The 23,217-nt window shown below is 37.9% G+C and overlaps 1 protein-coding gene across 1 annotated transcript in view; it reads left to right on the forward strand.

The window, feature by feature from the left end:
- The first annotated feature begins 214 nt into the window (after positions 1-214).
- The window catches only part of SLC15A5 (solute carrier family 15 member 5), a 32,749-nt gene continuing 9,746 nt past the window's right edge, over positions 215-23,217 (forward strand). Inside the window, exons 1-7 of the mRNA XM_061363908.1 lie at positions 215-779; positions 2,516-2,738; positions 7,539-7,708; positions 11,592-11,812; positions 13,127-13,313; positions 17,381-17,569; positions 21,935-22,066. Coding sequence (XP_061219892.1) covers positions 410-779; positions 2,516-2,738; positions 7,539-7,708; positions 11,592-11,812; positions 13,127-13,313; positions 17,381-17,569; positions 21,935-22,066 — 1,492 coding nt within the window. The 5' untranslated portion in view covers positions 215-409. The remainder of the gene's footprint in view (positions 780-2,515; positions 2,739-7,538; positions 7,709-11,591; positions 11,813-13,126; positions 13,314-17,380; positions 17,570-21,934; positions 22,067-23,217) is intronic.

Genomic DNA, 23,217 nt, shown 5'->3' on the forward strand with positions numbered 1-23,217 from the left:
ATCTATTATTTGAGTTCTGCTGAAATGTTAGCTTTCATGGGTATTTAAACCTTTATCTTTAACATACAGATAGAGTTGCACATACAGTATTGGTTTCACATAATTTAATAGGTATGTAACTCTGGGGAAAAACCTTGTTCACCCCCAAATAGACTAATTAAATAAACTGAATTTTTGAGTGTCATTAAACTCAGAAAATGAAATGCTGACAGAGCTTTTATATTTTACTTTATTTCTTAATACTCTTTGATCCTATAAGTAATGTCACAAAAGTGACAGGTGCCTTAAGAAATTGTAGTAGTGAAGTGTGGAATTCAAAGGGAGAGTCTTACCCGTTTGCTCATTACAGCAGAGGAGAAGTATATCTGCAACTTAGGCTGCTCTACAGTTCTACTCAAAAAAGACAAGAATGCTTGATGCAGACAGAAGGGATATGCAAGAGAAGCAACTTTTGAACCACACAGCTGACAAGGAGCAACAACCATTACCTGGAGGAAGAAACAGTCCTGGAAACCTATCTCAGCCTCAGAAGAAACTCCAGGAGGCTATTTGTGTGCTGCTGGTGGAACTGTGCGAGAGATTCACATTCTTTGGCATTGTCTGCAACATGATCCTCTTCTGCACTGTTAAACTTGGCTATCGCAACTACCAGGCAGCTATTGTCAATATGTGCTTTGTAGGCACCTCCATGTTGACACCAGTCCTGGTTGGGTGGCTTGCCGAGTGCCTTGTTGGGAGGATCAAACTTGTGTGCATCTGCATGCTTCTACACTTCTTAGGTAGGTGACACCCTGGGGACCATTTCATCTTTTAGCAATTCTGTTGCAGAAATGCATTATTGAGCATTGTGTCTGAAATCTGATAGCTTTCTCCAACCTTGTGGCCATTTGCTCTCACAGCTAATTACTTGTTTTCTCCTTTATGAACTGCAATGCAGTATTTTTGCCTATGTACTTTTGTGAGGCAGTGCTCTGAACAAGACTGAGGTACATTTGCATGTTTATCTTGAGGATAGTTAGTGCACAAACATGACTCCTTTAAAAAGAGGCTTAGCTATTCACAGCACAGGCACTCAACTCTTAAAATTTGTCCCTTTTACTAAGTATCTAAGGTTATTAGTGTTTGGTGCAAATGTGAGGCTTGAGTCAGAGAGATAGTCTTGAGAGTTTGGAAAGCCCTTCCTAGCTGTTAGGAGTAAGATTTTATTGTATGTAAAGGTATATGAATGTTGTGTTTGGACAACTTGGGAAGATGTATTTGAGCACATACCAGTACAACAGTTTTAAGGAGAGAGGGTGTATCCCAGTATCTCTATTGAGAGTCTGCTTTCTCTTAGCACAGTCTGAATTTTTCCCACGTGTTATTTTGGAGAAGTTTTACGTAAAAGCTCTGTTCTGTAGTAAGTCTGGCTGCTCTGTAGCAATGGTGCATCTCGCAGCTGGTGGTTATTCTGTCAACTTCAACTGAGCTAACAGAAATACTTTTTACTCAGACTAGTTGAGCATAAGCAAGTCTGATTTCTGCAATACCCAGCCATGTTGTTGTTTAGACATGCAACAAAGGAAGGAAAGAATCAGAGCAATTCCTGTAATGTTCTTGAGCTGATTGCCAAACCATTGTGCAAGCAGCCTGGAAAAATGATTGCGACCATGTTCCACTGTTTCTCCCATGGGCTTCTGGTTTCTAACCTCCTTCTGCCACTTGTCCCTCCAATGCATATCTTAAAGAAGAAGTTTGGTGACACAAGCAGAATTTTATTTCTCTGGGTATTGCTTTAACCAGAAATTTTTTTGGAGGGAGTTGCACAGTCATAGTCTTAGTCGTTCCTAGTGTTGGCGGTGTTGACACATCAATATATTTTGAGATTAGTCTCCAATTACAACTTGGAGAATCTCTATCTGATTTAATCTGAAAGTTGCTTTGCAGACTAGAGGTGGTAAATGCAGTTCATGGCACTGCTTCTATAGGTAAAGTTTCTGAAAATCATGTATTTTCCATGAAGCTGCAGCAAAAAAAAAGGAAAACATTCCTCAAAAGTTTAGAGAATTTATTTGTTAAGTTATGATTCCCATTACAAATCTGGGCTTTAAAGAAGATACAAAAAAGGCTACACATCACCATGGGGTGGGTTGTTTGGTGTTTTTTATTTGATCAGTGTTCTGTCAGGTGAAGTTAAGTGTTTTAACTTGTGCCCCCTGGCATGTGGAGAACTACTGCCCTCTATATGCAGGCAATGGAGAAGGCCAGTGAAAGGAGCTAAGTTTCCAGGGTGAGATCTTTAGTTGATCAAAGAACCTGAATACTTACAAACATTTCAGAGGAAGATTGCTTTCTTGGAGGCCCTTAGTGGTCTTGCCTGACTGTGTATATTGACATCCAGAATACTGTCAGAATGAAGACTCTTCCTCTTTGCATTTCTCTATTTATGTATTTTTTATTTATCATCCGTCTTTTCAAAATAACTGCTTTAAAATTACAATCCATTTCAAATGACAATTTTCTTTTCCAATTCCAGGCACAGCACTATTACCTGTTGTGGCATTCCCATTTGAAGATGTTTACATTGACAGACGACATATTCTTCATACACTGACCAAAAGGGAGCAAAAAATAGTATTCTACTTTGCACTACTCACCGCTAGTCTGGGAATAGGAGGCATAAGGGCTATAGTTTGTCCATTAAGTGCCTATAGCCTTGAGGACTGTGGACCAAAGGAACTTCTTTCTTTTTTCAACTGGTTGGTAAATTGTTGGCTAAATATCTTTGGGGGATCATAGAGCATGACTTGAAATTCACTTCTGACTTACAAGGCATATTTTATAGATGGTGTGTTTCATGTTTTAACTGCAAAACATTTAGATTTTGGAAGATTTTCCAAGACATTCTATAAAACTTGTCTTAATTTTTTTACTTTTCCTAGGGCCACTAAGTGACCATGTAGCTTAGCCTCCTGCAGAAATCTTCCAACAGAATAAGGATGATTTGCCCAAATGCTCAAAGACTTGACAACCTAGTTGCTGTTAAAACAACATTTGGTTTTCTACCTTTAACCTGGCTATCCCTTTGGGATATTTTGCTGTTACTCCCTAAGTGTGTCAAAATTCAATGAGATATTAGGATTTACATCAGAGTACATTTTTAGCAATGACAGGCAATGGTAGTTGTCTGCTGGTTTGTTGGAACCAGGGATTGCACGTAGTCTGGAACTGCTAATCTCAGTGTTAGGGATCTGCTGTATTGTTTCAGTTCTGTTGCTGTGAAGTTTTGCCACCAGATAAACACTTCACATCTGTATTCTGGTTTGAATATTTAAATTTTCTTAAGAAATCTTTGAGGAAAATTTGATTCTCAAATGGTTCTTAAAATTCGATATTTTTTCATATGAAGTATTTCTCTCCTTCAACGCATCAGAGAAGTAATTTTTTATTATATGTTTGCTTTTACTTGCCACTTCTGTAGCACTATGCAGAGTGCTGTATACATTCACTTGTACTTTCTGGTCGGACTGTGGAGTGAGTATCAAAGAAGGCAGGGTGAAATAAGCCCTAAACTAACCCCTTTTCTCTCCTTGCCCTGTACATGCATGGTTATGAAAATAATAACTGAGCTCATTTGCATATTAACAATGCAGTGCAAAAGAATCAGTGAGGAACTTGGTGAATCAGTTCTTTCCTCCTTTGGGGATGGCGTTCCTGGCTATTCTTTTTCCTCCAATTAAGTTAATATCAAAGAGTTTTGAATTAAATCCAAACTTCAGTGAATAAAGCAGCTTTACCAAAGGTGGGTGAGATTCTTTAGCTCCTTAGAGCAGATTCTGCTTCCTTGACCTGCCCATAAGAGAAAAGAGGAAGGAAAAAAAAAAAAAAGTCCTTCGTTTTTACTCTATTCTGAGTTTTAATCCTTAATTAGCAACATCATTTTGATTAAATAAGACTCTGGGGGATTAAGACTGGAGAGCAATCAGTTGTTCTGAAAGATAGCTCTGGAGAATTTATTGTACTGTGGTCTTAGCCATTCAGAATTGTGTTTAATCAAAGTGACATTTCTCAGTGTTGATTACAAAGGAGATACAATACGAATAAAATATTCCTTGGGGAATCCAATGGGTCAGTTCTTGGAACTTTGGAAGTATCAAGAAAGGCACATGTGCAATAAAAAAAAAAAAAAAGTAATTTTTGTAGTGGCATCCAACGAGGGGCTGTTGAGGGTTTCATTCTTAACATTCTTAATCTTGTTAAAGCATCTCAGAATATAATAAATTTTTTTTTTTGTAGGCTGCTTATCACAGGATTGAATTTTAAAATAGTATAAAATGGGGAGGTTGAATACTCTTGGTGAGTTTGAGTCTATGTTTTTAGACAAGTTCTATTTACATCAGAATTATAAGATTAAAGATTGGGTTAAAAGGCCCTGTAATTACCTGTTGTCTAATTCAGTCCTTGAAGAAGGTTGCTTTGCACACCTAAGGCCTATTTCTAACCCCTTGAATGAACTATGATTTTGACCTTTTAAATAGACAGAATATACCAATGCTAAGTGAAGAAGGGACTTGGATTCTGCTGGATTGTTTCCTTAAGGATTATTGCTTTTCTAATGTTAAGGTAATGAACAGGTACTATTTTCCAGTACGAAAAGTAAATTCTCTGTATGAAAGCAGAGAATGGGAGCAAACTGTATAGTCCAGAATAGGAAAGAGAGTTTTCAGTGCTGGTTTATTGATCTGATGTGTAAAAAGGAAACCAGAAAAATGCAGAGAACATAAGGACCAGTAGTATCTTTCTTCTCCCTTCCCTTCTAAATAATCTGACTTTCCACATACTGCAGTTTCCACTGTTATCCTGGGCACACTTTACCTGGACTTCTAAAAATGTGTTTTTACCCCTCTGGGGCTTTTTATTCCCACTTTGTCTTTGCAGAGAACTCCGTGTTTAGTGATTCTGAAACATTTCATCCTCTTCTACAAAGCTGTGATATAGCTTGGATACTGGTCCATACATGAATATCCTGGTCTGAGTTTGGATAAATCAAAATTTCAATTGTGAGAGCTAGGCATGCTTAAAAAATAAAAACAAATATTTCAAGTGACAGGAAATCTACAGAGTCTCAAAAATAATCCTAAAAGTGACAAAAGATCAGTTTTATAATATTTTTAATATATTTTACTTGACCTCAGGTTGTTTCATTCAACAGGTCCATTTCAACTGCTACATTATACAGTATTCAGAATTTTTTACTTGAACCTAAACAGTGATTTATGTCATCACTTCAATGTTCCTTCTTATAATGAATACATTTCTATCAAATGTTGTAATAAAATTAACAGGTTTTTATGGGCATGTCACAATAGTATTCAGGTTTGTATCTGGACTTCATTCTTGAAATGACCCTCCCACATTGGCATTTGTAGGATTTTTCCAACCTAGCTGGTTCTGTGATGAAGATGCCTCAAAGTGCAGATCTTCCAGGAAGGAGCTGTTCCCTGCAAAGTTGGACTTGATAGTCAGTTTTGTTATTTAATTAATCTGTGCCCTACTAGGATCTCTGAGACACTTTACATGAAGCGCATCCAAATACTGCAATATTAGATAGCAGTGGTATATGACAGCTAGGAACATGTGTTTCTGATTTTGTAGGTTGGGATCTGCTGCCATCAGTACAATATGACCAAATCCCCAAATTCCTATGGGTGTACTGCGGGTAGTTTATCTTTCTTCTTTGGTCCATAGGGATTGCTCAAACATGGTGATGGTTTCTATTCCCATTTCTGTAAGAAGACAGGAGCCTTACATTTCAGTACTTTGCCTTATGGTGGTGAAAAACAAAAGTTTTCTCCTGTACTTACCGGTTTTCTTTGAAAGTTCTTACTTCCACTGAAACAGTCATAGAGTCATGAAGAGCACCAGGACTTCAGGTAGCTCAGCCACACTTATTTAGAAATTTGGAAAACAGATACTTTAGCTTCTACCTTTAAAACTGTCTGTTAGGAATTGTTTCAACACTTTAGCTGAACAGAGGTCAACACGCCTATGTGCAAAACTTTTTCAACCATAACATTGTCACTTAGTAACATAATTCCAAAGTGCCTGGAGGCTGCTTTCAGTGGAGGGGAAAAGTCCATGATTCTGATGAGTATTATCTACTGAAAATGTAAGTTACTTAAAGGAAACAGTAATTGGTCTGGAAATTTAGACATGTCTTGGTGTGACTTCAGAGAAATGTGTGAACTGGGAGAGCTCACTGCTGTGTGTGTCCTTGCTGTTTCCGAGATTGCTACTGCTGCATGGCTCTTAGCACCACTGACTTTGCCCTGATGGAGTAATCCTTTTTCTTCTGTCACTTGCCCTGGGTCCTGTGAGGCAAGCAGCATGAGCATATTCCCATTCTTACTTCTGCACAGCCCTGTCATCTCCCATCCCTTAGTAGGGTGAAAGAGTGTTTGTAACTGAACAGCCCTGAGAAGCATTACCAAGGTCTTTACTTCTGTCATCATAAAGTTTTCCTAGATGTGTTGTAATGGGCAATGTCAGAACATGTGGACGGAGTATAGCAGTAGTTCAGTACTGTAGCTTACAATATGACGATAGTTTGTCTTGGCAGTTATGGCAGACCACCTAGAAATGCTTTTAATTTAATAAAATGTGGTTGAGGAAGTCTCTTGAGTGTCAAGAGAGACTTGCAATCCCCCTCTAGGGATTTTCATCTCAAAACACTTTACTGGGATTGCTGATACAGGGAGCTGCAATTGTAGCTGATACTTAGCTCCTGCCCTACCCACTCGTTTGGAGTTAAGGGGGGATCAATCTGGAAAGCTTGGGGCTTGGGTTGTTGAGGGGTAGCTGGTCTGTTACAATGTGCTCAAGTTTTTCCTTTTATTGTTGAGAAGGAAATTCTAGATGAATTGGGAGACATAAATACTTGAGTCAAAATAGCATACATGAGGCAGAAGTTACATCAGACAAGAAAACAAGCTTTGCTTCTTAGTGTACGTTCAGAAGTACTTCAACAGTACATTTTAAGCAGTATAATTATGTATCAATGTGTAATTCACTTTTAAATGAAACCATTTTTGCTAATCTATAGCCCCCTGCTACCAAAAACTGCACATGCAAACGAATAGTCATCTTTAAAGGCAACTTGGAAGGTGAAAGTTTATTCAAAGTTAAAATTCTTAACTTAAAATTTCAAAAGTTAAGTCTGCAAGCCAGTTGAATGTGAAGCAAAAAAATGCAGGTATTAAATGTGTAAATGGTAAATGTTGATGTAATTCATTAGTCTGAGCCACAAGAATATTTGCAGTACTAGACTGATAATTTGTTCAGCTTTACTGCCTTAATACAGTTACTTTAATAATATGCCTCTTGGAGCTGAGACATCCAAGTGAAATTTGATGTTAATTGTTGTGTCAATGTGTTCATGGTACTGACACTGTCTCTGCTTGCTATACTTACCATGCCTTTAATGTAATGTTTTAATCTTCTGTAAAGGCCTTGTATTATTCATCCTCTCTACTCTTCTCTCTCTTGTCTGTGTGTACTAGGTTTTATTGGCTGGTTAACTTAAATTCAGCAGTTGTCTTTGTCAGCATTTCTTATATCCAGCAGTCTGTGGCCAGAAACCTTGGTTTTCTTATCCCATTTGTGTCCGCGCTTATGGCTATAATCACAATTTACATGGTGCGGGGTGAAATGATTTACAAACCCAAAACAGGTAAGAGGCAAATATATCTTAGGAAATACCTTTAGAGATCAGCTTGCATATCTTAACAAGTTTTTGCACAGCACTGCTCTGTTTGGTTGGAGGTACTTGGGTTTAAGCTCTACCAGAATCTGCGTGTAAGAGAACACCCATGCTCTGTAAAGATAGACTTGGAGAATCTGGATAGGCTGACAAAAGTGGAAAACAGTCTGTGGTAAACTTTTGTATGTTTTCTGTCATGTCAAAGCATTTGCCTATGCAGGAAGAGGAATAATATGCGAACTGCTGGTAGACTTTATTTTATCATGCTTGGTTCAACCTATGCCCAATGCCAAAGCAGAGTTTGCACCTCTGCTAAGTTTCCAAGCATACTGTGTTTTCTCCCTTAGGTGTGTTCCAGTGCTTCAGCTGAACTTGTGTCTGGGCACCCAAGCAGTGTGGTTAGTCAGCTAAACAGGAATAAGCAATAGTAGCAGTGTAGTTTTATAATGCCTTTATCTTGCAGAACATCTGATGCTTAGCGTTATTTCAGTCTGCTTGCTTATACAACATTGAGGTTTTATACATTAGAAAATAGTTAGAAACACTGAATAGCTCTAAATAGTTCCTGTGCAGTGTATGCATTTTAAAACAGAAATTCTTACACTTCTGTGGCCTAACCAGTTAGTGCCTGAGCTCTCCAAAGCTCTTTGCTGCCTGCTACCTGTCTTCATTGACGAAGCACAGGAATGTAAGTGCAGCCTAGGTGACTTGAGTAGGCTGTAAATACCCGAACCTTGCTATTCTTTTTACAGTAGAAGCCAGAAACTTAAGGCAACTTGTTATTTCAGTACTTTTATTATAAATACATCCTTAGTAAAAAAAAAAAATTAGCAGTGAGGGAATGAACACATAAATCAAGTGCCTGGGAATATCATGGCGATGACATCACTATCGAAGTTTATTCAAAACAAATAGAGCCAAAGAAATGCATTTCCTCTACAGTGCCCCCAAAACCTCTTGATGATACGCAGCTGAGGTCTGCAAAAACTAACTTCAAATTAACTAGCTTCTTATGGAGAGAATGGTGGCTGGCTGGCTGGCTCGCTGGGACTCGCTACAGGTTTTACAACCTGAGTAGGTAAAAAGACTTGTTAATATAAGTCCCTGAGCTGGACTATTTCATATGGACTAAATCTGAAGTTTATCATCTAACTGCTAAGTGAAATAACATAAATTTGTAGATCATGTCTACCTTAGCCATCAACAAAGCTGGCATTTTTTTTTTTATCAAGCGTTTTTCCCAATGAATGTTGATTTATCATATATTTTGCAAGTCTTTGCAGAATGCTAATCTCTGTACTAATATCTGAAAAGCTTATCTCCATAGTCAAAATAAAAGACAATATATTTTATATCTTCCAGTGTGATTATGAAATTGGAAATTCTTCAAAACTGTAATTCAAATCTATAGGTAACCTTAAATTATTTTTATATAAGCTGACTTTTTTTATTTTAAAGTAACTCTTCAAATAGTTCAGACCATACATTCAATTATGTTTAGCTGTCAAGAGTGGACTTCATTTGCATTTCTTTCCACAGCTATAATTTTGAGGACTGGCAGGTGACCAGAGATGAGGAAAAAAATGCATATCTACCATCTAGGGTGCAATGTAGGCTTTTTATTGTAATTAAGGAGCATAGATATTCATGATTAGATCAAGGTCAAAGTAGAGCAGAACATTAGAGCCAAGGGCTGAAGTATAAAGAAAAAGGAAAATCACTTTCTGAAAGTTACAATTTAACATCTATACAGATGGATTTTTCTTTTTTTTTTTTAAGAAAATATTAGAAATACAAGTATAGAGTTTATGATGCTGATCTACACAAAGTGCAGTGATACAAATGTACTTTTAAACATGTCTCTTACTAGCTGATCCGATTTGTATCCTGAAGAATTCACCAATAAGGAGCTGTGTGGGGTTTACTTATTCCCTTTTAAAGAAAGGATCAGATACTTATTTTAACTACATTATTGTCAAAATCCTTTTGATATCTATTAGGCCTATGTATCAGTCAAGTTTCAAGTTGCTTTTTGAGCTGAAACTTCAAACAGCTTTATCTTCTAGAAACTAGAACTAGGTTTACTAGATTTTATAATCTGCTGTAATTCCATGTTGGAAAGCATGAGACAAATAATCTGTCTGGTTTTTGCCACCTACAAAATAATGTTTCCTTAGTAGTTGACTGAAATGACATTAAAGAGGGCCTCAGCTGATCCATTAGGAAAGGCAGGGAACTGTCAGGATTTTTTTGCCTAGTTTAGTTTTTTTTTTTTAGTGAGAGTAAGAAAGAAGAGTCTGCTCATCATTTTCCATTCCAAAGGAAAGAGGTGGCCATGACCATCATTGAGTCTAGGTCAGATAAACCAGGGCACAGCCATGTTGTTGCTTTGCTGCACTATGATATGGTGCTCTGTGTCCTGATTTCCACGCTGTGTTCAGACCCTTGTAGAAGAGAATCATTACATTACTGCTTTTCATTTCTTCCTTGTTAATGTTCAACATCTAGTGTACGGCAAAGCAAAAGATTATCACTTCTCTGACCCAAACCATGTAATTCCTAGTTCTACCAATGAATTGAGCTGATGCTGGCTTTTCTGCTACTTTTTTTTTTTTTTTTTTTACTTCTGAAAATAACTCTGCTTTGACAAGAACCCCAAATCCCATTTGTTTTCTGATTTGCTTCTTAGCCAAGTAACTCTGGAAGTTCGCAGATTTTTCTTTTAGCCATCAGATTTGGCCTTGAAATAATCTAGATCCTGAACTTAAGCATCACTTACAATAAGTGATAACAGCTGTCTAGTACAGTTAGGCAGAACAATAAAAACCGTACCAACTCTCTGTGTTTGCAAGCTTTAATATGCTATTTCAGATTTTATTCTACAGTGCAAATAGTCTACAGGTTAATGCTAAACAGCCAGAGAGTTTTAAATGTTAGGTTATCTAATAAATACCTTAGAGGAAGTGTTTCCAATAGGTATAAATGGATATTTCCAGAAAATCATTTCCATGGAGATAGTAGGGGGATATTTTCACTCTGCAGTCTCAGTCCACCTTAGTTTTTTTGGAAAGCATTTATTTATAGATATGCAAGTTGTTGTAGTGCTTCAACACTCAGAAAAGCAGAGAAGTGCTGTAATCCTTATTTGCATGGATGGCAACTTACCAAAGGTAAATGAATCTGCATTCCCAAGCCTGAAGCTAATGATTTTATCCTCATTTTACTTCTATTTCCTCTGAGTCAGAGAACCAAGTTAGCAATTCCTGAACCTAGTAACCAGTGAGCAAGTTTTAATATGCCAAATACTAGATTGGAACTTTCTCCTCTGCCGCAGCATGGTACTCGGAAGTCCTGAGATAGTACTTCTGGCTTTGAAATGCATCCATGAAAGTTCTCTTATCCAGTCAGCCCTCTTTTGAGCTCCTTTTCCTTCTCACTTGACTACTACCCTTCCCTTGCCATTGGACTTTAGCAGATATGCAGTACTTCAGTACTGTCTTGAATTGAAAACTAACCTCATTCAATCAATAGAAAGCAAAGACTAAGCAAATCAATACTTGATGCTCAAGCACAGCAACAGGCTGTTGTGCTGTGTTAAATAACTAGTAACGAAAGGCATTTTGTTCTGTGGATGCTGGGCTAGGTTGCTTATGTACAGTTGGGTTGTGAACTGTCTTCCAAAGAAGAATGTTTTGGAACAGATCCAGTCTTTTATTGCTTTCCCCCTCCCCAGAAAGACATAAAAGTGAATATATCAGGTTGTATTTTCCCTCCCAGTGTTTTGTCTTGTTGATTTTAGCTGTAAGTAAAAACATTCTGATGTGTGATGTGTAATGTGTTTGATTGTTTGCAGACAGTTCCCTGTTGACGACTTTTGGGGTAATTGTTAGTGCACTGAAAATGTCCTGCGTGCGATACCGCTACTTTAGTGGAGGCGTGACAAACTGGCTAGATCATGCCAAGGAAAACTATGGTGGTCAGTACAGCGAGACTCAGGTGGAAAGCACAAAGTCACTCACCAGGCTCTTCCCACTGTTTACTTTCCAAATTCTATACAGAATGTGTATAATGCAGGTAGGTACACAGCTTCTAAACTAAAACCTTGAAATGTACTGTGACATGTTTGCTACTATATCTCTAGGAATGTATTTGAAACTGTTGCTTTACTAGTGGAGCAATCTGTGTGATTCTTACCACTTCTGAGTGCATACATGTTATATAAATGTGTCAGGAAGCTACTTAAGATGACACTTAAGAATCCTTCAGATTCCTCTTTTTTTTTTTTTTTTTTTGTGTCTGGATGATCCTAGCTAACCAGGAGTTTGAGATTGCCCTTTGCCAACTGGAATAACAGATTTCTGAGTTAGCTCAGAAATTTATTTTTACTTATTTGTTTTAAAATGCTGCTTAAGGAAATTCTTAAAAGTATGTATCATATACTGTTTTATTGATGCTTCATCTTGCCATCAGCCTACATTCCCATCCATCTGCTTCATTCTTTCTCCACTTCCCTCCTTGATCCTCCCCAAAAGCACAAAAATCCCAAGCAAACAAAAAAAAAATGCAAACCCCAAACCAACAAGCACACATATACGGCCAAGGCTATGCATTAATGACTTAGACGGAAATGAACCAGATACCATTAATTAGGGTTGTAATAACCAGCTATATATCTAGAAAAGATAAAATATTTGCACTGCTGAAAGAGATTACTTTTATTTCTTTGGCAGAATTTCCAGTAAATTTAAGGCTCACTCTCAGACTAGGCGATAGATCAGTATCTTCTTTTTAAAGATTAATAGTATTTTCTCCATATTATTAAGTTAACAGCTTTCAGTGCCTGTGATTCATGTTGATGATATTTTAATTCTTATTAAGAAGTCAGTTCTGATTTGCAATAGGCAGTGGAAAGGCAGAAGGAACCAACAAAATTTGGCTCAATTCTGATATTTCACGTTCTGTTGCCATTTATTCACCCTTTTAAAATTTATATCTTCTTTCAGAGTTGGAATGTAGGTGAAAAGTATTTTTATTAAGAGCTAACATTTGAGTAATTCTTTGGCACTGAACAGACTTACAGGGAGTAGGGTTGACTATAACCATTGCTGAGGAAACCCTACATGAGCTCAGTTACGAGCTCATACAGCTCGTTTTCATACAGCTATAAGGCAATAATATTCTATAAAATCATATGTGCTGGGGGTGAATGAGAATGTCACTGAAAGTCTTTTACCATGAATGGTCATTCCTTTTAGCCAGAAGGTATTGGGTTTACTGTGACTTCTTCAGAAGGAAAAAAAGTTGGAGAAGTTTCCAAGTATGGTAAAAATCTTACCCATGAAAGGTACCCGGTATGCTAATGGGGCTTGGTTTTATTCTTCAATACAGATTCCTTCAGGATATTATCTCCAAACCATAAATTCCAATTTGCACTTCAGTGGATTTGTCTTGCCAGTTGCAGCAATGAATGTGATAAGCATCATACCACTACTGATTCTTGTTCCTATTTTGGAATGTATTAACTCAAATCTCTTTAATTCCAAGGACACTGGACATTCTCCAACAATTTACATTGGTATGTAAAAAAGACATGTGTTTATACAGTTTTAATAGGTATCCTGTTTTTGAAAGAGAAGCTTTAGTAACTGATGATGGTCCTATACAAATATTTCTGACTATAGATGTTAAGATGAACTTGTTTTGGGATAATGCTTAGGGGTGAATATGTGTCAAAGGAATTGCTGAAAAGATGGTCCTGAAACAAATATGCTAGATATCAATAAAAATTGCATAGGTTTTGTGCAGGACAGAGACTGAGTCTCTTCTGACCAACAAAATTTTTGAGAGACATTAGCAAATAAATAGGACACATCCTAAGGAACTGGTGAAAAAAAACGGTACTAACCATGTAGGCCTGAGACTTACTCTTACTTGATTATCTTCCAAGTTTATCCATTAACTTTTGGAAAGTGAATTTACTTTTAAAGTCTATTTTAGGAATAAAAGAGTCCCTCAGTTAGTTGCTTTCTGATACTGGAGAAATGTTCATTGATCAAAATTGTGAACAAAGGCTTTGTTTTTTCTGGTGTTTTTGTGTTATAACTGTATCAGTGTTGGGGCTGCAACTCATAAGAGGGAAACAGTACTAATACAGTTTATTCAAGACTCTGTGGTTGTATCACAAATGAAATTAAACTGTCTAGTCTAATTCTGTGTCTGCAATAGGTGTTTTTAGAACTAGTGAGCAAAAGAAAACATGAAGAAAACCATGTAAAACAAATGGGTATATATCACTAGACTGTTGTTCCTATTGAGAAGGCTGAACATTTCACAGGTGAAAGGTTACTTGAAGAGGTACAAATTTCCAGCACTAGAATTTTCATTTGACTATCTAGTATGGAATAATTGTCTGGGTGGTTAGTAATTTTATTTATTAGAATCAAACTGCAGCATACCTTATTGTACACTCAGTTCAAGTAAAGACATCTCCAGACGTGAAGTGTTATCTCTTTCTCACGAAAGAGGTACAACAGTCTTCTCTGCCGAGTTCTGTTTTCAACAGTAAATGTTGTATACTTAGGCTTGCAGATTGGCACTCATTTTGGAGAAATTCATAGCCTAAAGGTAATGATGGCTTTAGTAGGGGTTCAGCTGCCTTCCATTGACACTGACATGTTTTACTTATTTGTTTATTTATTATCTGCCAAACCTCTCGCATTCTAGGATCCAGAGGATCCTCTGAAACCCTCTTTTAATATCAGCCACATTTAATACCACCAGAAAAGCAGCTTCTATTCTGTATTTGCTTAAAACTTTTCTGTTTCATAGATACTCTCATTAAGCTTCCTACATTTTTTTTAATCTTCCAGCCTGCATTACAAACCTCAGACAAAAATATTTATAAATGACTATTTTCTCAGTGTGCTACTATTAATTCAGAGCCCCATGGCAAGCAGCACAGTGAGTACTGACACACACAGAGGTATTAATCTGACTAAATTAGCCTAATTAAGAGTGTTATTAAGTTTTATACAAACCAGATGCATATAACGCAGCAGGTTGCAATTACCCCAGTTTTTAAAATAACATCTGCATTAAAACACAAAAAAACACACTCAGACAATAACTTTCCTTAAAACCATGGAAATTTCAAGTTAGTATTAATGTTCTATCCTGTTATGTTGAACAGCAGTAGAATATATGCAGTGGTTAATTCTTAATAGCTTCATTTATTAAAATAGCCTCCTGTTAGGGATGATAAATTACCTGAGGCATAAAAATACCTGTGAGTACAGGCGATGGCTTTAGATATCCAAGTATATGACTGCACCTGCAAATATGGTAGACCTCTAAGTGCCAGTATTTTTGCCAACAGTTAATTAGGTTCGCCATTATTTTCAGGAACAAAATTGGAAGTATAAATAAGCTGTTGGTGTTAAGCCAGCCTGTAACTATAATTTTAATGCAAGTCTTTTAAAAGAAATTTAAATAGTTTTCTGGAAATCTTCAACATGTTAAGAAAAACAGTTTTCCAAGGGTAACCCATACAGACAATGTTGAACTGAAATATCTGATTGCTTTATAATAGGGTTCTACATGAAAACTGTAATCTGTTACTATTTCTATAGTTAGTTTATTTGTAAAATAGATATGATCTAAAGAACATGCAAATCTTAATGTGAATTTAGATTGTTTCACGAATATATTGAATATCTGGACCTCTTTATGAAAAACATTGTATATTTGATAAAGAGTTTTTCCAGTTTCATAGCTGTGGAGGTTTTGTGTTTTGGTTTGTGCATTTTGTTGTTGGTTGTTTGGTTTGTTTTTGTGGTGGTGGTTGTTTGTTTGGGTAATTTTTTATATGTATTTTATGCTTTAGTCAACAGTATAAAAGATTCAGCAGAGAACTGAAGGAGTGTGTCTGCTGGATAGTTGTCCATCAGCTGAAGACCAGAGGCTCTAGCTGAAGTACCTGGGCCATAGAAGTTCTTGCTGCTTGATTATACTGAAATGTCTTAGTCTTGTATTTACTCCATCCAAGACTCATGCGGAGAATAGCTTTCCATACAGTAAACAAAAGCAAGCCTCCAGCCCAGTGTCTGTTTGAGGTGATTTGGGTGTTGATGATGATCATTTCTCCCTAAAAGATGCTCTAGTTTGACCAGTATTCATTTCAGGAAAGCTTTTTGACCTGTTTTATTCAGGATGTGAGACCAGGAATCATAAAGGTCCAATACAACCTCAGTGTCTAGATAATATAAACAACCTTGTCCTAGAAACAGTCCCAAGTGTTACTAAAAAACCTTGTTCTCCTATAAAAGCAAAGCCTCAGATGGTCATTCAAAACTGCTTGTTTTAAAGAGGACTGAAGGGAGAAGAGGTAGGAGGGAAACCAGGTCTCCAAGCCTCTCAGTTTCTTCTTCTGCCATGTAATATTACAGTTGTTGGGAATTCAGAGGTTACTTTTTCTGAAATGTTTTGGCTTTCAGTAAGGAAAATGGCTTAAAATATAGCACTGTGTAGTAATATTGAGCTGCTTGAGGTTTCTTTAGTACTAACATAATTTTTCACAAGGGGAACTCTTGCTTTGGTATATCACAAGAAGCTCCCTGAGGGCTTTATACCTGCCCTTCATAAGGTGCACTGGCTAGAAAGTGCTGTTGAATTCCATCCTGTCATCAATTTTCAAGCAATAATTCACTGGTGTTCTTATTAAGCACTAAAGGGCCCTTAGCTTCTAAGCCTCAGGTTAGGCAGGGAGGAGGGTATTTAAAGTTGTGAAAATACAGGAAGACTGTGCTGATAGAAGGGTAGGAGAGTTTGCTGCTGAGAGAATAAACACTGGTACATGCAAAAACATAAGAAAGCCAAGGCCACTTAGCTATATGGGTTTTCTGCCTTTTCTGTCCTGACACCCACAGAGATAAACTCTACATGTGTTATAAAAATAATATGAAACAAAAGCCTTTGACTGTGTAAATCAATTCTAATAAGTATAACAACTTCTGGTCATGAAGTGAGATGAGGCTTTGTAAGACAAGTGAAAAAACACAGCCCAGGTATTTGAGCCAAAGCTGTCACAAGAAACCAGATTCTCAGACCTGGATTTACATTGCAGTTTAGAAATACTGAGGAATCGCAAACTTAGTCAAAACCAGTGGGAGCTCAAAATGTCGGAAGTATTAATGCTTCAAGTTCAGAAGACTTGAAAACTTTGCTTCATATCTGTTTTTCTAGGAGACTACAGCCATTTCATACTGTCAGCATCAAGAATTAATACGTTTAAATAGTATCCCCTATGCAATGCATGGTGAAGTGAGTGTATTTAAAATACATCTGAGTTTATTGGAAGTTTTAATCTTGCATTATGAGGCTATAGGGGGAAAGGTTTTCCCTCTCATATATTCTGCATCCGTAAATGCTTTCTGTGCTGACCTTGTGCTCCTTTGCCATATATTTAGAGTTTGGCTTGTGGTGTAACAAGTACACTTTATCCATGTTTATGTGACCAGAGAGGATGTGTGGGGTGGGGTAGCAAGGGGAAGATCCTTTTGCATGTCCTAATGCTTTGCTTTACTCTAAATACATGATGATCCTGTTCCTACAGCCTTGGAGAATGCTTCTGTGCTCTTTACCCAGTTGTAGGTCAGTTTTCTGCTGTACTTTCCGTGATGGTTGCTGGCTTCTCAGAAATACACCGAAAGCATTTCCCTCAGGTGGAGCAAACACTTTCTGAGGAGGTTCTTCTGGTCTCCTCCATGCCTTGCTTCCACTTGGCACCTCAGTACATCCTTCTTGGAGTTGCTGAAGCCTTGGTAACTCCCTCATGTAAGTAAAATCTAATAGGTTAAAGCAAGAATAATCTGATTTGAAGAGAATGATATCATCTTCCTAAAAATAATTACTGTAATCTGATATTTTATCCCTGGCTCTCTTCCATGGGCTTAATGAGTAGATCTGTGCTTTACTTGCTTCCGAGTGGCATAATTTCTCTTGCTGTAATTTAGAGTGAGCAGTGCCATTGTTCCAGCTTAACTGGAAGGTAACACAGCCCAGTCAGATCCCTGGGGTGCATAATCTACTATTTGGCAGGGGGGTGATAGGAATGGTGGGACTCTGGGCTCAGAGGCATGACAGGTCTTGAAGCTGAACCAGCTTCATGTGGGGGCTGGACCAGATGAGGTCCTGAGGTCCCTTCTGACCTAAAGTCTTCTGTGGTGATTTTTTTTTTTTTGGAGGCAGAACAAATACACACGAGAGCTCAGCTGTGGTTATGGTCTATGAACACTTCCTAGGCCACAGTCAAAGCAAGGTGAAGCAATTTAACCTACCTCTTTCCATTTGTGGACCCAGCTAGTAGAATTATTACATGTTTTTCACTGACACAGAGCATATGCAGGTGGGTAACACAATTCAACTGGTAAGCTAACCTGCAGAGTATTGTAGGCAGTTGCAAGATTCTTGTTTGTGCTCTAATTGGGAGTCGTGTGAATATGCCTCCACAGAGGATCGTGCCTCAGCTTGTGGCATGGAGCCAGAGATACACTCCTGTTTTGCAGAGAACAGGCAGAGCTTAGCTCATGCCTGCTATCCATAAATTATGTAGATGCACTTTTGATTCTAAGTCTGAACCTTCTCATCCTCCCATAGTTTACCCTTCTACATCCACACTGACATTCCTGAGGCTTATTTTGTTCTGAGGAGCATGCAGAGTGCTTACCAGTGTTTTAGCTTGCAGAGCTTAAAAAATAAATGTTAGTATTACAAAAATAATCTAATCAACATTCACTTAAAGAGACAAAGGTAAAGTAATTGACTAGCTGATCTCTGAAGGCATTTAATTCTGCAGGTTGAGTGTCTATTGTTAACATAAAACCCAAGAAATGTTCAGATTTGTATTTAAGAGCAGAAAATAACTTCAGTGTCTTGGCTTCATTCTTACACTCTAAGACTAGTGAGAGCTGTGGGTCATGGTCTGTCACTAAAAAGGTAATTTCCCCTAGTTTTAAATACTTGGCACTTTCATAATGCCTCTTTATCCGATAGCTCTCAAGTACTTAGCTGAGACAGGTTTCTAGGTAGGTAATTTGGTTTCTAGGTTACAGGCTAAGTGTAACTGAAAACTGTGACCTTCTTTGTTTAGCTTACAAAAAAAAAAAAGGTTAGGAGGTGGTTTGCTTACAGTCTTCCCATGCCGAAACATGGGAATAATATTGCTGGTAGAATAAGGCTTTTTAAATCTAGCATACTGGGACACAACAGAAGTCCAATGACTGGAAGATGACATTAGCCTTTAGAGAAGAAATATAGCTTCATCTTGGAGGGGTGGGGGGGTGGTGGTTTTGTTTTGGTTGGCTTTCATTGTTTGTTTGGGGGTTTTGTTTGTCTTTTTTGGGTTTTTTGTTTTTGGGATTTCAATCTTTTTAAAGGATTATGATTAAAATTTCTTAGGAAGAAAAGCTCTCATTTCAATAATGATTAAGCATCTTGCTGAGAGCTACAGTTAGAAGTGCGATTCAAAAATCCAAATGAATGGGACTAAGTCTGATTTTTGACTCTTGCATACAAAAAACTGAAGGTAGGTACCTAAAATAGTAGGTTACTGCTGCAGTTGATAAGGATGCAGGCCTCCATTTACTTGCCCACAATTGGTATCTGGCGTGATCTGTTATGGAGTATCTAGGCAATGCATGTAAGGCAAGCAAGCTCTTTAAAGTGTCTGTGGCCTCCAGTTGCTGCTGGAGAAGAGCATGGTTTTCTGATAGGTCTTGCACCTTATCAGACAGCCCAATGCAGATGGCTAGTGCACTACAGCATTTTTGGCATCACTAGGCATCTGTACTCAGGCTGCTGGAATGAGCCCTAGGTTTGTACTTCAGTTTGAACTAAACTGCTGTTCAGGAGCCATTCAGTGGATCTCCGTGGACTGTAATGACAGCCTAGACACTTAAATAGTTGTTTCACCTTTCCTGGCATTTTACTGCCTTTGTTATGCAGAAGGTCAAATTCAATTATCATAATAATTTACTTGACCTGAAAGTATATGATCCAAGTTGAAGACAGAAATGTTCACGCTTGTAATCAGAGGGAAGAGAGGAGATATCTCATTTCAAAATGCTTGGTTAGAGGAGCTAGATTTGGCATATTAAACTCTTCATCTGCATTTGAGCTCTGATACTTAAAATTGTGTTTATACAGTATATTGTTGATAGGAGTTTTATATAGTCATCTTCTTCAGGTGGCAGGAGCATCCCTGAGAATAATATCAGTATTTAATGTTTCCCTAGCACTGAGGTAGTCTTTAGAAAATAGGCAAAAACAATGATAAAATAATTGCTCTCCTCCACAATGTTAGAATGTTAGACATTACAGGCCTCTGACAGCTTAAATTTGTAACCCTACCTTGGTTTAAACTAGGAAATTACTCTTTTAAACCCCAATGATTTAAAAAGCAAAACCAAAATCTCTGGAAAAAATACCAACACACACACACACACAGAATCCCACCACCACCTCCATCCTGTGAAGTAACATTAGCAGACATTTGCCCCAGCAGTGCCTGAGACTGTTGCTGAAGGGAAGCCAGCCTGCTGGCCACAGCAGCTATTACACTGCCAAGTGTCCAAGCCATTCAGTGCACTGGAACTGCTTTGCCCTACAAAGGGTTAGCAGATTTGCGGTATTTGATCAAGTGCTGCAAGAATATCATCTGCCCATCAGCAAGTCTCAAAACACTTTGAAATGGGAAATCTCATAACAATCAGGTCTGTTAGCTAAAGGATATATTGGGGATCACTTCACCCACCAATTGAAATGCAATAGTCTCTAGAGTGAAATGCAGCAGCTGTTTAATAGTTCACAGCGGCGCTGTGGGAGAAGTGAGGAATAGAGTACACAATTGGAACAGCAGGGGTAATTTAGGTAAGTAGGATGCAATTACCCAGGCTGAATTTGGCCAGGATGTATGTTTTGCACCCCTGCTTTTAGAAGGGAGGAATAACCAAAAACTTTTTAGGCTCTTAGTGATTCAAATTAGCTAGGACACTGACTGTACCATGTTTCAGACTGTACTGTTGTACCTACAGATGGTGTCCCAGGCTCACCTGCTTTCTCTTGCCGTTGGGCTTTTGGTTCCTATTGTGAATAAGAAAAAACCACTGCCCATGGTATTTTTTTTTCTTTTTCTTTAATATGTTTCCAAAGCTCTCATTTGGGCATCCAAATTAAAAAAGGATGACAGATAATGATTGCAAAGTTGATTTGTATTTAGAGGTGCTTCAGGCAACTCAGCATCCAAATAGGATCCTCTGCTGACAAGTTTCTCAAGCTGGAGGTCATTCAAACGCAACAAATAAAGCAAGCTGGGAGACACTGAGGGTTAGAGAACAAGTGTGGGTCAGAGCTGAAGGTGTGAAATGAGGAAACATGAGGTTTTGATAGCTGTCCTTTCTGAGTAACTTTTCCAGTTATCATAAAGACTTACTGTTACTGTAGCCTAGTTTAGCCAAATTACAGCTGGTGGGATTATTTATAGTCATCCACACTACAACAGAATGCTACAGCTTCCTCTTGCCACCAAAGCTGTTGCTGCTTCTGGCTTAGCCTTCTGGCAAGGAAGTGAAGAACAATACCTTAAAAAAATTGCCAGTAATTCTGGGGGTTGCTCTCTGGGGAAGAGCAGCATTGTCCAGCTTTAAGTTAAAGCCAGGTAGCTGTCCAAGTTAAGGTAGAGCCCTAGATTTGGGAAGCATTTAGTAGTGGTCATGCTGCATTGGCTCTGGCATAAGAGGTCCTGCTGTCCTGCAGTTAGGTATCACATCTGCTGTCTTCACGCTTGATGACTGTGATGGTGTTTCTCTTGTCTTGCTGTGCCTGAGGTTTTACAAGGTGAAAGTAACCGTCTGGGTGAAAGATCCTTACATACTTGTGGAATATTGATAGTTGTATGTGAGAGGGTTTATTATTGAGATTAATTTAATCAGTTTAGGTAACCCTTTATTAATAGCATACATACTAACATATCTGCCCTTCTGCAGCAAGTACATTCTCTGTAAAATATGGAAAGTTCTTTGGCACTTTGGATTTTTTTGTCTTTATCTTTTACCATAATTTGCTACTTTTGTTTGTTTGTTTGTTTTGGTTTGGGTTTGGGTTTTTTTTTTCACATGTTTCTGTGTCTGCTTCTTTTCTAAGGTTCCTTACTTTCATTCTGGCTTGTGCCAGAAAGAATGAGAGGGATTTCCATGCATTTTTTAACTCTCTTTAATGGAGCTGGCTGCTTTATGGGAGCTTTTTTTGTTCAGACAGCCCACACAGGCTCTCAAGGTAAGAATATGCTCATGACTGGTGTTCCTGAGCAGTTTTCTTAATATTATTGATTTGGAGAATTAGGCAGCAGAATTAAAGGGGATGCCAAAGTTTTATTGATTTGCTCTCACAATTAAGATGGAATTAAGATAGGAAATAGCCTTCCAGCTGTACTCATCCAATTTTAATGAGTCATCTTGGTTCTGATAGTTGGAGTAATTAGAGGATGGCGTCTTGCAGAAGCCCTCACCTCCAATCTCTATACTTCTGTTCTGGAAGACAAGAAAATAAATTGTCTAGGAAGCACTTTTTTTTATGTTCATGAAGAAGTACGTTCATGTTAGCCACGCTTCCGTGGAAGCCTCTGGCCATGACAGCAAGATTAGAGCTTTGAAGAGAGGAGGACATACCTTTCTTCTTGTTCCACAGTGTCATGGGGGAAAGGAGGTTGGGTTGAGTGTTTCAGAGCTGTCTATGGAATTTGTTCTCCTAGAGCTCCTACTTCTTTTCTGCTTTCTTTGCACCTCTCCCTTTGCCCTGCTACTGGAAGAACCAGATTCTGTGACAATGCAGTCTCATTGTGGTTTTATCCTTTTGCGGATGGCTACCACAGTTCCTAGAGAACTTTTATTTTCAAAAGGGAGTTATTTCACATTCAGCCTTTTGAGGAATATTTAGGTTAAGCCCTGAACTGGAGATTTTTCTGGGTTGCTGTCTTCAAGATAGGCCAAGAGTTTCTTAAATTCTTTTTTCTTTTGCTGATGAATCTTTGTTCAATACAAAAAAAAAGACTTGTTTCATAAGTAAATTTAAAAAGTAAGGCACTGGGGTTCTTGAACTGAAGGACAGGGATCCCTTTGTTCACATATTCAGCAATAGTTCCTCCTGCTGAAGAAGTACTTCTAAAGATGCTTTCCATTGATAAGCTTCGTTGTTATTGTGCTACAGAGAGCTGCTCTTTTATGGAGCACAACTGCTGTCTCTAATGCATGACACCATTACAGTTACCACGGTTGCAGAATTTTGTTACTGCTCATGGTTAAGTTTTGGGTTCTTCTTTTTCCTCCGTAAAGAACCATGTAATTTAAAAAATAAGGGGAAGTGAATTTTTTTTTTAAGCATGACAAAAAATTTTAGTTCCTACTTGCAAGATCTGAACAAATGAATGG

The sequence above is a fragment of the Neopsephotus bourkii genome, unplaced genomic scaffold (assembly GCF_033783945.1).
Source record: "Neopsephotus bourkii isolate Nb327-2 ecotype Australia unplaced genomic scaffold, CSIRO-AGI_Nbou_v1 NB_1183, whole genome shotgun sequence".
In the NCBI taxonomy this organism is placed as follows: domain Eukaryota; kingdom Metazoa; phylum Chordata; class Aves; order Psittaciformes; family Psittacidae; genus Neopsephotus; species Neopsephotus bourkii.